Below are 20,061 nucleotides of genomic sequence, written 5' to 3'. Positions count from 1 at the left end.
CCAGAAGTAACCTTGTTGGATTTTTTTTACATGAAGAGAAGGGTAAGTACAGTTGTGACAGTTTTAAATCTACTATTAAATATTTTACCTCTACAAAAGCTTTTCTAGACTGAAAATGTCAGTAATTTTTTAAGTTAATTGCCGACGCGTCAAAACTTGCCGACAATTAATTATGTTGAAAAATTATAAGCTCATCGCAAATTAAATGTGTTCAAAAAATTTAGTTAGTATGTGGGAAATAAGATATTTAAAAACAGTGTTTGTTTGAACTTTAGCCATAAAAAAGCCAAATAGACAGTACAACAAATAAATATTCAAAATGGTTAGGAAATTAAAACATCATGAACAGAAATTACTGAAAAAGGTCGATTTTTTTGACTGGAAGCAAGATCAAGGGCATAGAGATACCCAGGTGATGAAAACTTACCACATTCAAAATCGTGAAGATTATCATAAATACAACAAAATATGTGGTGATATTCGTCGCATTGCTCATAAGCTATCGCTTCTACCTCCTACAGATCCATATCGCTCTAAGCATGAACAACTATTACTAGAAAAACTATACTCAATGGGTATTTTAGCAACAAAATCTAAAATATCTGATTTGGAAAATAAAGTTACAGTAAGTGCTATCTGTAGAAGAAGGCTTCCTGTTTTAATGCACAGATTGAAAATGGCACAAAGCATACCTGATGCTGTCAAATTCATTGAACAGGGTCATGTCCGTGTCGGTCCAAATTTAATCACTGATCCTGCTTATTTAGTCAATAGAAATATGGAAGATTATGTGACTTGGACAGATTCTTCTAAGATTAAGAGGACAGTATTGAAATACAGAAATCAAATTGATGATTTTGAATTATCATAATTAGCTAGCTCTATATTATTATGAAACTATCATTTGATAATAAAGCTCCTCTGAGATTTGTACATTAATAGTAATTTAGAAATAATCAACAATTGTTGAAATATATTAGCTATTTCGTAGAACAGGTTAACTGTAACTGCTTTTATATCTGTGTTACAGTGGCACTTATGCATGCATTACTATCACTTAAAATAATTTATATTTATATTTTATATAGATAACAATAAATATTTTAATTACTGTTTTAATAATTGCAATGTTGATAAGTGGTATTGTAAAGTACACTTATGACTAATAGGGCCTATTATCACTTAGTTTACCACTTTTCATAAAATATCCATCCTCCTTAAAAATATTACTGAGTATAGTACTGCTTTGGGTCTTTAAGTATAAATAATGTGTACTATTTTAAATACAAATATACAAGTTGCAAAGTTTTAAAAAAAGCAGTCGTATTCCACATCCAATTCATTTCATTATAAAATAACTATGGCCTCATAGTTATTGCATAAAGATAATAAAAAAAGATTCCCATTGAAATGAGAAAAGAGTTCCAAAAAATGATTTGAGGAATTGGCAGTGCCATTAGTTAAAATGCAAGTTGAGACAATACCCGGATGGTTCTGGTAAAAGGCAAGAACCATGTTCGATATAAGTCATAGTCAACCCTAGAGCTGTTTAGTACTTGATATTGACCTCAAACACTATCCAATTCCCTACTTTTCTAAGTTTCAAGAAAATATAAACTTTTAACGAAGGTAAACTTTACTTTAAAGAAATTGTTCAAACGTAAATTTTGTTCGCCTTTTATATTAAAAAAAATTTTATGAAGTGTCAAGTGGCACGTGCTCGTAAAAAAATTATACTGTTATTCAAATTAGTAGCCTAATTATAAAAAGTAATGTTTACTAGTTTCTAGATATGTTTTCTATTTGTTTAAATAGATTTTAAGCTTTAAATGTTATTTTAAGGAAGTGCAAACAAATTTTTTTTGGGAAGTGTCACAAAATCAATGCGTTATTACATAATATTTTTCATCTGAGAAAAGATGAAAAGTCTAACTTATGATAGCATCTAAATTCATATAATTATGGTATCCATTATTTATTACTTGTTTGAAAATAATTCAGTTCTTTTGAGAACTAGCATAATAATTGAATACATATAAATATTTTTATATTTATATTTAACCGACTTTAAAAGACAATGAATAAATCTGGGAACATTTGGTACGAAGTTACTTCATCACTCTTTGAAGCATCATTAAATAAAGTCATATTTGATGAAAAATTGAAAATTACACCTTTTAGAAAATTTCTAAAAGAGGATGGAAATATAAAATTCAATTCACCCACAATTTTAACTTCAAATCAAATAGATGAAACTGAGAAGCTAGCTAAGGATAGTCCTCAAGTTACGGATGATATCCCATTCTTAGAAGTGTTCGTAAATAAGCTAGTTGAAAGAATTCTTCCTCCAACTATACCCCAAAGAGAGTGTTTCTTAAAGGAAAATAGAAATATTTCCGATGATCAAAATTCTGAACAGATAGTTTCAACAACAATATTAGGAAAAAATATGAAAAACTTAGGTATTAGAATGGAAACAATATATAACATACAAGATTTTTTATATCTCGTAATCACCTGGAAGAATCCCGCTCTAACATTAACTTTCCTGATAGTGTTAGGATATTTTATGTTTAACCCAATTAATATTTTTTTCTTCTTCTTTTATTATTTGATTATTGGCAAATTGATTCCTTCATATTCAAAAAAACTACAAAGATGCACTGATTTAGAACGAAATTTCTGTAAACAAAATATTGGTAAATCCTTTATTAATGTTTTTAACAATACCCTAGGAAATGAACTTGTTTCCAGATCTATAGTTCAAGAGTTTACTAAGTTGCAAGATGAAGATCAAGAATTGAATACGATTTCTTCAGAAGAACCATTCAAACCTCAAATAAACTTTATTTTGGGCTTAAGAGATTTCCAAGATATGACGTCAGAAGTCTTAGGATTTTTAGCAAAAACTGACGAATATGTAGAAAAATATGCGACTTTTAAAGATGATCAAATATCAGTTCTTTTGTACGGGTTTTTAGTATTCTTCATTGGATTTATAAAATCTTTCTGGATATATTTATATATTCCACACTTGGTTTATTTGCTTATTTTAATTTATGTTTTCTCCTCCCATCCTTTATTTATGAAAAAATATACACAAAGATATATTTTTAAAAATCATTATTTAAAAAAATTATCATTTTTCAAGGAAAATAACCTAAACGTATTTTTAGACTCATCTCCTATTTTTAAACATATAACAATTCTCCAATTCCAGTACAAAGATTTAAAAGAAAAATGTGATAATTGGGAAACATTAGGCTTTTACATTATTAAAAACAATCATATATGTAGAGGAGAAAATCTAACTGTATATAGATTTATCGAGAGTGTTGCACCACCAAATGGTTGGGTATTAGATCCAAATTCACAATGGAATAGTGTAGCAACTTTAATGGATGAAAAGCAATCAAGCATATTACACGACACTTCTTTAGCAAAAGAAATTGTGGATATAAATCTAAACATTTTACAACATAAAATCGTAAAAAAGTAAATGGAGCATAAAGGTAAAAAAACAAACGTGTATTAAAAATTATTTCTTTATGTAGTTAGTGATAAAATAATTATTTGTGGAGGGAATATATAATCTATAAATGAAAATGCATGTGTATGATATGAAAGTCAAAAAGGTTCATAGTCCCACAAAAGTATATATATTCAGCCAAAAAAAAGAGAAAAATATAATATTATCGTGGGTAAATAACAAGTTTTGTAAATGTATTTGGTAATAAGATCAATAGATTAATAAAAATAATGGAAAAAGGACCATAATTGTACTGGTTTAAGAGGGAACACCTTCTGTATTAAGGGCTTTTAAGTTGGCTTCTCTTACTAGCTTTCTTCTCCAATTAATTCTATTATCATGAATTGGAACCCTTAATAAGTTTAAGTAAAAAACGATACAAAGAATACCAAATGAACAAGCACATGCAGGTGCTAACATTCTTGCGAAATGTCTTCTTGTCATTGATTTTCTATATGGACAAGCAGCGTAAGGACCACCGGTAACCCAGCAATCCTCTACAGAAATTGAATTTAAATCTATCCAAATATCTATATCTGCAAAGCTATTTTTTTTCAAAGTTGTGATAAGGGCATTTTGTTCCAATGGTGTTCTTGGAATTGAAAACTCATAGTTATCAGGACACTGACTACCTTTATAGCTGTCGAAGTCGAAATATGTATGTGGAGATTTTGTGACTAACCATGTAAATTGTTCGTTTCCAAAACGACATAACCCTAGCTTTTTTTCGTAACAATTATCAACCATCCAATAGAATGACGAGTTAGAAGGGTCATATTTGAAAATAGCACAATTATAAGCTTCCAAAGAATGCTTTTTAAGAGGAACATTCACACTTGGTTGATTAAATCTCCATGACCACAATAAACTTGAATTTAAAAGTGGTAAAATATTTGTTATGTTAGATAAGTCGAATGGATTATTAATTATTGGAGAATATCCGCAATCAATATAATTTTTAATGTCACCAGGAGTAAAATTGGAATTCAAAAATCTCCAACTGTACCTAGAAACATCTTTAATTTGTGGAATTGTATTAGGGCAACCTAATGTCATATTACCATAATCATAATGTAGAATTGAGTTATTAAAGATATAGTCTGAAGGAATATAATCTGACGTGGCTGAAAGGTCGGCGATTAGTATTCTCTTATTTTCCCGGGTTAGAAATGTAGACAATGTTGGCCAACCTGTGGATGAGGGATATCCTGTTCCATTCCACGTGTACCCTTTAATTCTGTCTGTTTCTAAATCTTGCGGTGAATAAATGAAAGTGCCAAGGCTATCGTCCAATAATGAGGTGATATTTAAGTTTGAAATAGATATATTTGAAGGTACTGTTTGTGAATAATCTCCAAAGATTGATGTATCTGTATTATTAGTTTCTAGTTGGAAAGTTGAAGAAGTACAATTACTATTAAAGCAAATGTTTGTATTATTAGATTTTGAAGGTAAGAATAATGCAGATGAGTTACCTATATGCAATGGATTCATATTAACAGATTGTGACACTTTTAATAACAAAACCATTATATTAGCATTTAAGTTAGTGTTTGTTGATTGTAAAAATGCGCTGATAAGTGAGAAAACGTCCAACAACAGGAGTGATGTATTAGTAACTACCCAAGCATTTTCACTTATTTCAATTTCTAATACAAAAGACTGGACACCCTGCCTCATTAGGTTATAAAAATTATATAACATAATACTGTTATCATCTAAGTATTGGTTGAAGAGAACTCTTTGAAGATCAACTCCCACCAACGGTAGTTGGTCGATAGTGATATTTTTTTGAATATCTCTTTGTGATCGTAAACCATATTCTACCTGCGAGGATATATTCGGCCAAGCAGTATTGTTAAATGTATCTGCCAATCCAACCTTTATAAACAGAAGCATACTCAGCAAATAAATGAATATAAAATCCATCATCGTGTGCGTTGTAATTATACTTGCGGGCAGCTCTGTAAAATAATATATGATGAACTGAGCAACAAAGAATTTAAAAAAATCTTTTATTAATAATGGTAGTTAAAGTACAAATAGTAGATGATCAATATTACTTGCTGATGACCTCCATATTCTCGAGTGCCTTTTATTTTATTGATCACCATTCAATATATCAATATTTAAATTCTAACCTCCGAGACCAAAATAGGGCCCGAGAATGTTCCTGAGGCGATCATATTTTGAAAAAAATTTAGGAATTTAAAATTACAACTAATAAACTAAGGTTGAGATTGACTTGAGAAAATTATACATATAGGCATATTAGCTTTAAATGTTTAAGATTTTTAAAGATAGTTTATATAGAAAGTAGTTTACAGAAAAACAGATGAAAAATGGAGTAAATAAGTAGGCATGAAAATAAATATGAAAAAATAAAAGATGAAGAAATATGAAATGGAAATGAGTGATAGTAGAAGTAGTGATAGTAATTATAATTATGATAGAAATGATAGATTTTACATGGTATGGAGGAAGCCGGTATTTAAAGTCATGTTTTTTTTTATTTTTTTTGAATAGAAATTTTATAATTTTATAATTTTTTTTTGTTGTTTTGTTGTTTTATAATTTTTTTTATTTTTTTAAAAAAAATTTTTGATTAATAGATTATATTTTTAATTTTATAAAATATAAGTGAGATTATTAAAATAAGTACAATTGAGCTTGAGTAAAGAATTCAAAATTAACAAGCTTTTTCTTTTAAAAAAAAAAATCAAATAAATGAAAGCGTGAAAAATGAGAGAATGCATAAAATGTGAATGACTTGAATTATAACTCGACATTAACCATATCTTCCTCTAACTTTTTAATTTCCTTGTTAGAGTCATCCTTAGTAACGTTTGCTTCAGTAATAGTTTCTACTTCATTACCTACTTCATCGGTAGCTTTCTCAGATTCCACAGGATCTTTCTTTTCTTCTTCTTTTGATTCTTGTTGCACGACTGAGGTTTCTTCTTCTTTTTCCTTTTCTTTAGTATCTTCATTTTCCTCCATAGATGAAGAATTAGTAACAACTGGCTTAATTATAGTTGGATGAGTTTCTTCAACAGTTGGCTTCTCATTTTGTAATTTATTTTTCAGTTCCATATTATAATTTTCAATACATCTTATTCTTAAGACATCTAAATAATCTTGAATTGGACCATTTTTCCTTTTATCTCTAAAGACCAAATCACCATCACCATTTAAATAATCATCTGTTTCATCTACTAATAACCAATTCCCTGTTTCTAGATCATCTACAAAAGATATTAAGAAATCACCCCAATTTTTAGCAATGACATATTTAGTATCGAATTCTCTACCAAATATAATAACCTGGCCAAGCTTACCCTCTGGTGCAGGATCTAAATCAACACCAATATGGTTACCAGCAAAATCAGTCAATAATGGAATCCAGTTAGCATTTGCATAAACTGGTTGGATAGTATTTGGCGGGATTGATTTTTGAGTTGGTATACTTGGTAATTTAAATTGTTGATGGAATTTTGGTACTGGCATCGAATTACCTGTTATAGAAGTATTTGTTGAGGTAGTGGAATATGTAGTAGAGTTACTTAATTGTCTATCCATATTTTTGGCTACGTTTCTCCAATTTTCAGTCATTTCTACGATTTGATCTAAAGTCATTAATTTCAAACCATAAATCAAACCAGAAGTACCTTGAATGGATTCCATATCTTCTTGACCATCATGTGTACGTAAGGACGCAGCAACACAACCTGGGAAAGTAATACCTAGATCATTTTCAGCTCTACGAATATCATTTCTTGTACATGGATCACTTAAAGTTGCTTCCAAATCTGGGTTATATATATTTGTCCAAGTAGAAATATGTCTCCAAGCTAATAAGGCTTCAGAAACACCTTCATTATTTATGGTAGAACCGTTTGAATCATTGGCAAAACTATCGGTACTATAATTCATTTCTAAGTCATTGCTAGAGGATGAGTAAGGAGAGTTGTTGCTAACTGACAGATCATCTTCATCGTCACCATAACGATCTCCTGAGTTGAAAGATGAAAATATACTTTTAAAGAGATTCATATTAATAAAACGGGGCTATAAATTTGTATTTTATTCGGTGTGTGTATTTTTTATTATTATAGGGATTATTTAGTGATTTTTATTCTTATTTCTTTTATCTTGCAATTTCTGATCTGTTATACTTTAATATACTTTAAATTATTACGACTAATCGATAGCAATTTAATTTTTATTCTTTTGAGTATAAACTTAACAAAGGTTTGGAAAGCAAACAAAAAAATTGATTAATATTCTCTAGCGAGGATTTTGTTCAAATAGGCTTGAATCAAATTTAAATCGGAAGGCAGAATGAAATAAATTAATAATTTTACCACAAATATACCAAGAATTAAAATACAAAACAAACGATCAAGAACTCTTATAAATCGAGTAATTTAATGGACTAACTCAAGCCAATATCTTCTCTTATTCAAATATATATTACCAAACATTTCGTGTCTCCAGGATTTTATTGTGTCAAGGAGGAGGAGGAGGCGGAGGAGCAGCAGCAGCAGCAACAACAGCAGCAAAAAAGAGAGAGAAATAAGACAAGAAGCAAGGAAAGTGAAATTCATAATTTTTTAGAAATTACCATACTATATTCTTGCGGATTTCATTATTGTTACAACTACTATATGCTAGCTTTGATCAAACCTCTTGTGATTATTTAGTTGCTACAAAGAGTAATTGGAGGTTTGGAGACTCCTCAAGGAAACTGTATATTAACAGAGAAAAAGAGAACGAGAATTTCTGGATTGCTTAATTTTCCCACATATATTAAATTCGTTGTTATTTAATGTACGTAAATGTACTAATTGAATCAAATTATTTAGTTAGAATTAATTCAAATTAGACCAATTTGGCTTACAACAATAATAAAATGAAAAAAAATTTCAATTTAAAATAAAAAATTTTCATTTTTTGTGTTTTGAAATTTCTTAGCCGGGCGGTGTCTCAAATAGGAAACTCTTAAAACACCAAATTGTGCTCTTTTCCTAAATTGGCCATTTCGACGCCTCGTAGCATGTGATCTACACAATTTCCTCTTTTAGTACATTTTGAACTCTTTTGAACCCGTTTTTTTCTTTTTCCAAAATTTTTGGGGCATCTACCTTATTTTCGCGTTGAGCACGTGATATTCACGTGCTGATTCCTATTTGGGCAAAAGACAATAATTTGAAAAATTTCCCACTTAGATTTCCTTTTTCGATACGATGTAAACAAACGATTAATCAGGTCTCCAGATTAGGAAATTGACAGGCTCGACGTTGCTTGTTTGTGCCATGCGATGTGTACCAGAATTGCGAAGAACTTATACAGCTTTTCACTAGATGCTTTGATTAGTCTGTAGTAAAATTTAGATAATTCTTTGGGTTGAAACTATTCTAACTGTACACTTGTTCTCTGTGGAAACCCTCTTTCAAAGATTTGTTCTTGATACTAAACATGGCTAGTTCGTCTTCAAGGATTGGTAAAAGTTGTTTCGAATTGTAGCTCATATAGGTATATATATACATATATATATACAGTGGATATTGTTAGAGAAATTAAAAAAGAATAAAAACACTAACTCATCTTCTTTTTAAAACATTTCTTTATATTTTGATTAGTTCATTATATATCGACCATCACCTTTTCTATTTTGATCGTTCCAAGTTACTCGAGCCATTGCACCACTACTTGAATCTCATCGACTCTTTTTGTTCATTTTATTTTTTCGTTCTCTCTCTATAGCATTATATTTATTCTAACTTCATAGATCATGCCAACTCCTCTTTCCCATTCTATTGCTCAAAGTTCGATCCAAATGGAATTATCCGTTCCATCTAGTGCTGGTTCAACTCATAATGGTTCTTCCTTTGATTCACATCCAATGATTGATTCTCCTATAACTACTGCATCTACCACTTCCACCTGTTCTACTTCTACTCAATTCAATACTAATCATAACGTTTTAATTTCCAAAAAATTATTTAATATTCATCCAAAACAATATTCTTCAGCAGTCTCTTCGAATTCTACTACAACTAGTAGAATCAATAAGAATTCTTTACAGAAATCGATCTTTAAAAAATCAAACCCTAATTCAAATTCTATTTCTGTAGCAAACTATAATTCTTCAATTAAAAATAGTTTGAAATTAATTGTTGATAAAAAAATCGAATTATCAAACAAATTTGCATCGCCTACAGATCAATTGTTATCTCCTTGCTCACAAAAATTGAATGACCATAGATCTAGAATCTTGGGTAAAAAGACTTGTCCAACTAGATTGAATTTCGCCATCAGCAATAGCAAGATTGACAATTCAAACAGTATCAACAACTTGCTTCATTCAAACGATGACTCTGATGATTCTGATGAAGGTTACTAAGAGTAATGGTAACGACTCTCTAACTCATTTTCTCATTATTACTACTATTTTTTTTATGCATACTGCTATTTGAAGTTTTTCACATATATATCCTTGATCAAGGGGATTTCTTTTCCAATCGTTTCTTTTTTCCTATCGTTCCTCATTTTTTAAATGTTTATTATTACTATTTTCATTTTTTTTTTTATTTTTTTTATTTTTTCCTTCACATAGAGATCTATCAATCGCTCATATAAACTCATGATCTCCTTTGTCATCCTCCTCATCGAAGTTACCTTATCAGATTATATTCTATTAAAAAACAAAAAAATTTAATACTAGATATCATTTTTTTATTTCATTTTATTTACCACATTTTTCCCTCATTATATATAAATATATATCAATTTGTCATCACTATTTTATATCATCATTTTATTTCATCATTTAAAATATATGTTTTTTCTTTTTTTTTTTTTTTAAATACAAAATACTATCTCTAGTATATACCTATTTACAATCTTGGTAATTTACATAAAATAAGCAATTGAAAGAATAACAATATTAAAATATTTATTGAGGAAGAAAGAAAAAATAAGCTGAGCCTATTTACTATGTTCTCCACGAGCATCGAGTTGGGTATTCAACAATAAAGCTTCGTTATCCAATACTAATCTATTCGAGCTGGTAGCCAAGATCTTGGCAATATCTTTGGAAATATCCAGTCTTTTCAATTCGACATAATCTTTAGATTTCTTAATAGCTTCACCGATCAATTCTGCACTCTTGGCTTCACCTTGAGCTTTGACCACCATCCCTTGCTTTTCTTGTCTAGCTCTATCTACTAAAAACGCAGCTCTTTGAGCATCTTGTTGAGCAATTTGTTTAGATTCAACAGCATTAGTGAATTCTGGTGAAAATGTCATAAAAGTGATTGAAACATCATCTAAAGCGATATTGAATTTACCAGCTCTACGAACTAAATTTTCTCTGATCAATCTCGAAACTTTATCTCTTTGAGTAATCAATTGAGAGGCATTGAATTGAGCTACTACGGCTTTTAAAACTTCATTGACAATAGAAGGCAAAACTCTTTCATCATAATCTTGACCTAAAGTTCTATATATCAAAGGTAAAGAAGGTATGTCTGGACGAGATAACACACGACAAGTGATATTAACCATTTGTAAATCCTTTGTACCTGTTAAAGAAGCCACATTTCTTGGTTTGGCTCTTACATCATAAATGATGGGGGTTTGTAACCATGGAATAACGAAATGTGTCCCTTCGTTATAAATTTTGCTTGACACACCAGATAAACGGGAATAGAGAATAGCTCTATGACCACCATCCACGTTGAAAAGAGAGGAATTGAATAATAATGCACCACCACCTAATGCTATTAAACCTAAAAGACCGACGATATTAGAACGGCGAGGTATTTTCGATTGTTTAGTTCTTTGGATATTTGCTAGTCTTGATTGCAAGTCCTGAGCAAACTTCTGGAAATCATTGGGTCTGTTATTCATTGTTGATTAGAGTTGGATTATTGGCTTCTTATTAAGGTTATATTCATATAAATGGATGTATGTATATATGTATATAGTTGATTTAAGTTAAGTCAATTTCTATTTCAATCGACGGAACCCTTATCCCGAAAACTCCTTACACCAGATGAGATTTATGATGGGGGGGGTGAAAATTAGGATAGAAATAGGAATGATATAAGATACTAATTATTTTTACAGATTCATTCACTTGAATATACATTATGATATATATAATTTATTTTGCAAATATTATCAATGTAAAAGAAATATCCCTTTATTTTACAGCTTATCTCACCCTTCGTTATTCCTTCCTTTTTAAGTAAAATTTCATGATATATACATGATAAAAAAATATTCGGCCGAATAAGTGAAAAAAAAGCATTATAGTTAATGTAGTGAAAAAAAACGTCATACATACCACAATATATGGTTTGTTATATTAGTATATTATTTAGAGATATATAGAAAAAAATGGAGAGTTGAGAACTACTATAGGATAGAGGTAGTTTCACAAATGCATGCAGTCAGTTAATTGCATGTGTTAATAATACATCTTGAATCGGAGAAGCAATGAATGACTGAGTCAAAGTCTAGAATAGAGACAATATCGCATCTCAGACCTAAGCCTTTCTGAGCTTGCCTTTACCACCTCTACCAGTAGATTCTCTCTCATCACTAAGCATAGCCTCTCTTTCTTGCTTAGCTTGCAACTTTTGCAGTCTCTTCTCTTCTTCTAATTGTTTCTTCTTGTTAGGTTGTCTAGCCCCTTCTTCCCATTTCTTAGCCTCTTGTCTTTCTAATTCTTCGGCTTCAGCTCTAGCTTTGGCACGAGCCTGCTCTCTCTTACGGAACTGACCTTCAGCTTTCTTCTTCTCAGAGTCACTGAATCTTTTACCCATGGTGGCCGACGAGGACTTTTTTTTGGTTTCTTGGATTGTTTAGTATTGGGTCTTTCTTTCACCGTCGTGGAATTTGAACTCCCATTGGCATTTTTCTTATGATTAGTTTCTGACATTCCTGCTTGATAGTAAAGGAAACGTATGATAGTGTAGTAGTGTGATTGTAAGTTTTTGCGGTAATAGTAAGGAAGTTTTGCAAAACGGAGGTAAGTTTCGGATAGCAATCTCGCTTTTGCGTGGGTCTCTCAATCTCAATACAGTTCGGGCTCCTTTGGGTCAACACAGGACAGATCACAAACTCAGGAACCAAGCCTTTGTTTTATACGTGAACAACGTGAGCAACATGAACAGCCTTAGGATTGTCAGGGTGCAGTAGTTACAGCAAGACCATACTGCAAGAAAGGGTGTATTGCATGGCTTTGGTTAGGTGCACCTTATACCAACGTAAGCTGGAGTAAGCTGCACCCAGGAGGCACCGTGTGGAGAGCAAATGTGTCACAGGATAATGTCGTAGGCTATGCGATTGGTCAGCATACATATTTATATACAAGAGCACCCAGAGCACCCGAAAACTACAATTGCAACAGAGCAGGGCCAAGTGCACCATGAGGCTCAAGATTCGTAATAAACGTAAACGTATAGAGCGCAAAGAGCAGCGGCCGCCGCTGGTGCTACGTGTACAGATAGTGGAAACACAGGGCATTGATGAGTTTGCCAAGTTTGTTTGTAATCCTGTTTGTCTAGTGACCACCAATAGGTATTACAGCAAACATACCGCAACACTGCGTAATTCACGGTCAAGATGGAACGAACTATTGAAGCTGAAATTGCCTCGTAATCCAACCTCAGAATGGGTACGAGTAATTGTGTATGATGCTTTAGTAGGCGGAATTGGTGATTCGTGTTACTCCTCCTCTTTACAGAAATCTAGACCTCAGGCTTTATCTGCTTTATCGATACCCAATATTGTGCATTCAAATTCGAATTCGAGTTTGAATACTGGTACAACTGCTAGTGTAGTTTCTGGTGCCACTGAAAGCACTAATATAAACACTATTTCATATCCTGTGCCACCTAATACATTTTCTACTACTACTACCATTATCGCCACTACATCCACCACTAATGGTACCATTACCCCTGCTAGGAAGCATCCTATTAGAAGATTCAGCCATAACCATAGTAGACCCAAATATCCATATTTGGGTAACAAGTCTAATAAAAGTTCCTCCACTTTAGCTGTACCTATATCCCCTATAGTGACATCCATAGCTACAACAGATGATTCGGTAGATCCAACTTCTAATATTGATAGACTCTCTCCGAACGTATATTCCTCGCCTCCTTCCACTCCAATTAATATTCAATCTCCAACAAATGCATATTCAACTTCCAATTTATCCTTAAATACACTCACAGTAGCTCATCCTACTCAATCTACTGGAACGACTCTCAAATCTAGAAGATCTAACTCAACATCCGTATTAACTATTCAAAATAACCATAATTATTATAATAATTATAATAATAATACTCCATTGCATCCTCTCAATGATTCTTCTTCAACTCCTCAAACAATTGTTATTAATGATGGATTGCTCTCTCAATCACAGATAAATTTAAAGAGAAAGCCTTCTCAATCTACAAGGAAAAAACCAACAAGATACTTGTATATAGGTGAAACTAAAGTCTCTCTATTATCATTATTCAAAAAGGATAAATCAAATTCAAACAATTATAAGTTCAATGTAGATCTGGCTTGGTACAAATTATACGATAGAAAGAGAGAAAAAGAATGTCAGGGGATAAATAGGAACCCAGGCTCTTTCGTCATTGGTAAGATTAAAATGGGGTTTAAATTGGAATCTTCAACAAAAAAATTACAGACTTTCGATACCTATAATACTTGGAGAAAAAAACTGTTTCAACTACAAGCAATGTCAACTCAGTCACAAATAACTTCACCTAGAAAAAGTATTTCTTCAAGTTCTCATTTACTACCTTCTTCTTTACCACCTTCACAATTACATCAACTTCTCAATAAACAGCAATCGTCAAACACAAATTCATCTTCCACGACAGTGTCTCCAAATCTGTCTCTTTCCACTTCTCCTGTTCCAACACCTATAATAATCACATCTCCAACAAAGGAAAGTTTAAATACTATTTCTGATCCAAAAAAAATTAAGACTAAATCAACTTCGACAAAAATTAATCAACTTCCTTCTACATATACTGAAAAAAATTGTCTTAATTCATATTCTTCATCTACTTCAAATTCATCTGCTTCATCTTTACCAATGAAAAGAAATTCATTTAGTGGTTATATAAACTCAGATTTCAGTTCATATTCAAATACCAATTCAAATACCAATTCAAACGTAAATTCAAATACAAGCATTTCTTATCCTTCGTTGCATAGACCATCCACCACAAGATATATTACAAAGGTTACGTCTCAGAATTCAAATTCGGATTTAGATTTATTTTCAATACAAGATGTTGATATAGAAAATATCGTTGATAATTATGATGATGATGATGATGATGACGATGACGATGGTTATATTGACGATTATAATGAAGAAGAAGGGGAACAGAGTGATGACGAAAACGATGATGAAGACGGTATATATACTTCTTTGGAAAAAAGCACAACAAATATCGACCAACTATTACAAGATTACGATGCTTTATTAACAAAAGCCCATAAAAAGCAGGCTCATTTTGATTTAACCACTTTACTTCCAGCATTAGATGAATATGATGTTGTGGAACCTGATGATATGATTGATTTAGAAGATGAAGATCTTGATAATGCAATTCATAAATTGTCAAAAAAAAATAATAATAATCAGATGCTTGTTTCCCACGAACTTGAAGATGATGAAAATGAGGAGCAAAATGAAATAGAGCATGAATTTACCTCCTCAGATCCTGAAACTGATAGTGAGCAAGAAGAGGAACAAAATACAGATGATATTTTTATCAATAAAAGCGGTGGTAAAAAAAGAATAAGAAGATTAAAGAAAAAATATCCTTCTCAAACTTATTATGCATCTATTTTATCTCATCGTGCAAAAGCGAATTATAAATTGGCTAAAAAGCAACATGCAATGGGTGTTGTATTTGTTCACTTCCAGTCAATTAAAGATTTACCATATTTGAAAAATAAAGTCTCGAGAACTTTATATGAAATGGATCCCTTCATAATTGCTACCTTTGCTAGGCGTGTATTTAAAACTTCTTCAAGAAAACATTCTTTAAATCCTGTCTTTGATGAATATGCAGCTTTCGAAGTGTTTTCTTATGAAAGACATTTTGGCTTTCATTTCAAAGTAATGGATAAAGATTCATTTTCTTATAATGATAATATTGCTCAATGTGAATTATCTTGGAATGATATTATGAAAAAACAAAATTCACAAAACGATTGGATTGATTATGATATCCCATTAGATTTAATTATTAACAAAGCTAACAAACAATCCGATAAAAACCCAACCTTATCACTGAAGATAAAATATGTTTCTTATGCGTCATTACAAGATTTCTTTTGGCAAAATTTAGTTCAAATTAGTACAAATATTGAAAATTTTGATATTATTCAACTAATGCTATTTCTGGATAACCTTGGTGTATTTACTATTAAGGATGCGTGTGATATTTTCAATCGTTTAGACAAATCGCCATGGAGCAATCAATCATGCATTTCAAAATATCAATTAGTTGAAATTTTAAAATCTTGGAAAAATGTAGAAGGGTTTAGGCATATTTGGAAATGCCCAAGATGTCATGAATCATGTAAACCAACAAGAAATATTCAAAATTCAAAATTATTATTAGAAAATGATTTAATTACTCATTTTGTTATATGTGTTTATTCTCAAAAATATAAATTTTTAAAACCTTCTTATGTATCCACAGATTTCGCTTCAAAAAGATGGTTTACTAAAGTTTTGATTAAATTAACATACGGTAAATATGCTCTAGGTTCAAATAATGCTAATATTTTAGTTCAAGATAGAGATTCAGGTATTATTTTGGAAGAAAAAATTAGTGCTCATGTTAAATTGGGAATTAGAATCCTGTACAATGGTAAGGGTACAGAATCCAAAAATTTCAAGGCATTGTTAAGAAAGTTATCTATTAGACAAGGAAGAAGATTTGATCATGAACAATCAGCAAGAGAAATCCAAAATTTTATTAAATTTCATTCATTAGACTTATCAGAATGTTTAACCACCGAATATAAAACATTTAATGATTTCTTTTATAGAAAACTAAAGCCAGGTAGCAGAAATCCAGAAAGTGATAACCCTAAAATATTCATTTCCCCAGCAGATTCTAGAGCTGTGGTATTCGAAGATATCTCCAAAGCTAAAGAAATTTGGATTAAGGGTAGCAAATTTACAGTAGAAAGAATGACTGGCGGTTATAAGCATGACATCTTTAATGGAGAGAACTGTTGTCTTTCTATTTTTCGTTTAGCTCCACAAGATTATCATAGATTTCACTCGCCTTGTAACGGTAAAGTTGGGAAACCGATTTTTATATCAGGCGAATATTATACTGTCAATCCAATGGCAATCCGTAGTGGATTAGATGTTTTTGGTGAAAATGTTCGTGTTGTTTTACCCATTAAAACTGAAGAATTTGGTACTATTCTTTTAATTGCCGTTGGTGCAATGATGGTGGGTTCTATTATTTTAACATGTAAAGAAGGTGAAACAATTACAAGAGGTGAAGAAGTTGGTTATTTTAAATTTGGTGGTTCGACAATTATTACATTAATCCAAAAAGACAAAATTATCATGGACCATGATTTAGTTAAAAATTCAAATGAACAAATTGAGACACTGGTTAAGGTAGGTATGAGCATTGGTCACACCCCAGATATCCCAGGTATTAAAAGAAAATCCATTAAATTAATTCAACCTGACCAAATTGAAAAAATTAAAAGAAGAATTAGTATTACAGATGAGAAGGCAAGTTTATTAGGCAACGTTCCCTGGCAATATAAGTCATTACAGCATTGGATTAAAGAAGAAAGTCGCTTATGAGATCAATCTGAAAATATTAAAACTATTCACAAGCCCATGCATTAGAATAAAATTCTCTTACATAGTTACAAATACATTGTTTTACCAAACATAAGTTTGGTAAGATTTACTTTATAAATATTTATTGCATTTTAACTTATTCAGTCATTTTGTTTTTTTAAACTAATTATAAATAAAACATTTAGATTATTTATCCAAATTAAACAGAAATTAGATACCTTGAAACTATATACTGAAATTTTTTGGAACAAAACATTAATAAAATTCTTCATCATCTCTGTGCCGATGAACCGATCATAAACAACTTAATACATGAGGTCTAATTTAGTAAGTTACAGGAGACTTTATAGTATAGGTTTTGATTCGATACTTAACTTTCTATTTAATTTATATATTTGGCACAACTCATAATTTTTTATGTTTTTTATAATAAATGAAACATTGTTTTTGTCAGAGCTGTGGCATTATGTGTCATAAGTCGTGGGTTTGTGTTAACAGCTAATAAAGCATGAATTTAGTCGTAATTGTGGCTTTATACAATAACTAATAACAACTTAATATAATAAATAATCCAACATGCATTAATCATAAGTGGTCTCACTACTAAAAATACCCAAGTAGTGATATTAAGAAGGTATTAGGATGTGATAGGTTCTATTTTAATATCAGACCATCAATTCGTTGATGGTGGATCTGTCCATTTTTTGGAGTATAAATCACCACGAAAATATCCCAAAAGTTTATAACTGTTCATTGTATATCCTGTATATATTATATATTCCCTTTCGAAAGAAGCAAGGAGATTTTTTATAATAATAATATAATAATTTTTCAAACAGATTACTTAACTAAGAATTAAACTATGAGCAACAATATTTTGAACAGTTCGACCGCTGGTCAGTTTTAATATCCAACATAATTCATCATCAGATTTATTTAATTTTTGAGTTACTATATATCTATCTCGATACCTTTAAAGTAAATTTAAACTGGTTGAAATACTTTTATTATGCGTAGCATACGCGTTAAATTTTGAAAAAAAATAAGACATTACATATAAATCAAACATAATTTCTTATCGCATTAAGTTAGTAATAATACATAATTATATTTTTAGGCATTTGACATCGTTCCAAAGAGGGCTTGAATAATTGGTAAAAATAAAATTGACTTTCAAGTAGGATGGACCAACTATTAGAGAATTTTAATGAAAACCGCCAAGATGATATCACAAATATCCAAAGAAAAGTTATTAATAAGAGTGATTCAGCAAAGAATGAATTCTATCTAGGTTATAAAGATCGCAATTACAAATCACAATATTATGAAATGTATAAATTTAGATTATCTAAGCTGCGTGAAAGAGTTAGAAAGGAATGCTTAAGTAAATGGAATTCTAATGGTTTTACATTAAGTAATAAAAAAGTTGTAGAGAAGAAGAGAGTGCTAGATGTGCAAGGAAATGAACCATGCTGGTGCATTGGTACTATATATTGTGAAATGAAATTTAAGCCTAACGTGTTTGAAGAAATTGTTAGTGATCAGTATTCAAATACAAATAATATTAAAAATATTAAAAATTATACAGATCCTGATGGTAGCGATGAGATAATGTTAGAAGATGAAAGTGGTAGAATCATATTATGTGGTGAATTAATTAAAAATACACCCTTTATCACAGGTACAGTAGTCGGTCTATTAGGAATGGAGGCAGAAGCAGGCTCATTCCAAGTTTTAGATATTTGCTATCCACAGGCTATACCACAATTACCTGTACCAACTTCAAATAATAATATTAAAGGCAAAAAAATTATGTTTCTTTCAGGTTTGAATATTAACACTACTACGCCAAGTAATTTATTTAGAGCTCAACTTTTACAAGAATATATTCTAGGTCGTATAAATAATGATAACGATACTATACTAAATGAAATTAGTTCCATAAGTAAAATAATTATCTGTGGTAATTCTATTGAAAGTAATGTTAATTTAAGAAACAAGAAAGACAATGGTATTGGAGATTTATTAAGTTGCATTCAGGAATTTAACAAAATATTAATTAATATATTACAAAGTATACCAATAGAGATTATACCTGGTGAAAAAGATCCAAGTGATAAGGGATGGCCACAACAACCATTTAATAAATCATTATTTGGTGACGAATTGAAACCATATTTTGATGTTATTAATGATGAATTATTAAAATGTGGTACAAACCCATACTCAATAAAATTAGAACAGTATAACATTCTCATAACCTCAGGAACCAATATTGATGATATTTGTAAATACATTGTTACTGATGATGGAGAAGATAATGATGAAAAAGCAGACACTATTGAACACAGATTAGATATTATGGAAAGTACCATGAGGTGGCAAAATATTGCGCCAAACGCTCCTGATACTATAATTAGTTATCCATATCTAAATAAGGATCCTTTTATACTAGACGAATGGCCAAACTTATATGTGGTTGGTAATCAAAAAGAATTCGGTGTCAGGGATATGACTGATCCTAATATAAAGATAATTAGTGTACCAGTATTCAGTTCGACTGGTGAAGTTGTCATTATGGATTTAGAGACATTGGACTGCAACGTCCTAAAATTTGAATTATAAAAAGAGGCAA

The 20,061-nt window shown here is 30.7% G+C and overlaps 9 protein-coding genes across 9 annotated transcripts; 5 read left to right on the top strand and 4 right to left on the bottom strand.

Moving 5' to 3' along the window:
• Positions 1-319: 319 nt before the first annotated feature.
• On the top strand, positions 320-871 carry IMP3 (snoRNA-binding rRNA-processing protein IMP3; the record flags this gene model as incomplete). The annotated part of the gene is made up of 1 exon (XM_004181984.1): positions 320-871. One exon carries the CDS (start codon positions 320-322, stop codon positions 869-871), a length of 552 nt encoding a protein of 183 aa, XP_004182032.1.
• Positions 872-2,077: 1,206 nt separating this feature from the next.
• On the top strand, positions 2,078-3,499 carry TBLA0H02260 (uncharacterized protein; the record flags this gene model as incomplete). Its single annotated transcript, XM_004181983.1, has 1 exon — positions 2,078-3,499. One exon carries the CDS (start codon positions 2,078-2,080, stop codon positions 3,497-3,499), a length of 1,422 nt encoding a protein of 473 aa, XP_004182031.1.
• Positions 3,500-3,787: 288 nt separating this feature from the next.
• Positions 3,788-5,461, bottom strand: MTC6 (Mtc6p; the record flags this gene model as incomplete). The annotated part of the gene is made up of 1 exon (XM_004181982.1): positions 3,788-5,461. One exon carries the CDS (start codon positions 5,459-5,461, stop codon positions 3,788-3,790), a length of 1,674 nt encoding a protein of 557 aa, XP_004182030.1.
• An 843-nt stretch (positions 5,462-6,304) lies between these two features.
• Positions 6,305-7,582, bottom strand: SMI1 (Smi1p; the record flags this gene model as incomplete). The annotated part of the gene is made up of 1 exon (XM_004181981.1): positions 6,305-7,582. One exon carries the CDS (start codon positions 7,580-7,582, stop codon positions 6,305-6,307), a length of 1,278 nt encoding a protein of 425 aa, XP_004182029.1.
• A 1,852-nt stretch (positions 7,583-9,434) lies between these two features.
• TBLA0H02230 (Spo12 family protein) lies at positions 9,435-9,935 on the top strand (the record flags this gene model as incomplete). The annotated part of the gene is made up of 1 exon (XM_004181980.1): positions 9,435-9,935. One exon carries the CDS (start codon positions 9,435-9,437, stop codon positions 9,933-9,935), a length of 501 nt encoding a protein of 166 aa, XP_004182028.1.
• A 584-nt stretch (positions 9,936-10,519) lies between these two features.
• On the bottom strand, positions 10,520-11,443 carry PHB2 (prohibitin subunit PHB2; the record flags this gene model as incomplete). The annotated part of the gene is made up of 1 exon (XM_004181979.1): positions 10,520-11,443. The coding sequence occupies one exon, from the start codon at positions 11,441-11,443 to the stop codon at positions 10,520-10,522; it is 924 nt and encodes a 307-aa protein (XP_004182027.1).
• Positions 11,444-12,084: 641 nt separating this feature from the next.
• LSO2 (Lso2p) lies at positions 12,085-12,363 on the bottom strand (the record flags this gene model as incomplete). Its single annotated transcript, XM_004181978.1, has 1 exon — positions 12,085-12,363. One exon carries the CDS (start codon positions 12,361-12,363, stop codon positions 12,085-12,087), a length of 279 nt encoding a protein of 92 aa, XP_004182026.1.
• Positions 12,364-12,968: 605 nt separating this feature from the next.
• Positions 12,969-17,426, top strand: PSD2 (phosphatidylserine decarboxylase 2; the record flags this gene model as incomplete). Its single annotated transcript, XM_004181977.1, has 1 exon — positions 12,969-17,426. One exon carries the CDS (start codon positions 12,969-12,971, stop codon positions 17,424-17,426), a length of 4,458 nt encoding a protein of 1,485 aa, XP_004182025.1.
• Positions 17,427-18,608: 1,182 nt separating this feature from the next.
• On the top strand, positions 18,609-20,051 carry POL31 (DNA-directed DNA polymerase delta subunit POL31; the record flags this gene model as incomplete). Its single annotated transcript, XM_004181976.1, has 1 exon — positions 18,609-20,051. One exon carries the CDS (start codon positions 18,609-18,611, stop codon positions 20,049-20,051), a length of 1,443 nt encoding a protein of 480 aa, XP_004182024.1.
• Positions 20,052-20,061: the final 10 nt, after the last annotated feature.

Source organism: Henningerozyma blattae, chromosome 8 (genome assembly GCF_000315915.1).
Source record: "Henningerozyma blattae CBS 6284 chromosome 8, complete genome".
NCBI lineage: Eukaryota > Fungi > Ascomycota > Saccharomycetes > Saccharomycetales > Saccharomycetaceae > Henningerozyma > Henningerozyma blattae.
Note: the sequence above shows the minus strand (reverse complement) of the source record. Positions and strands in the feature narration are given on the sequence as shown.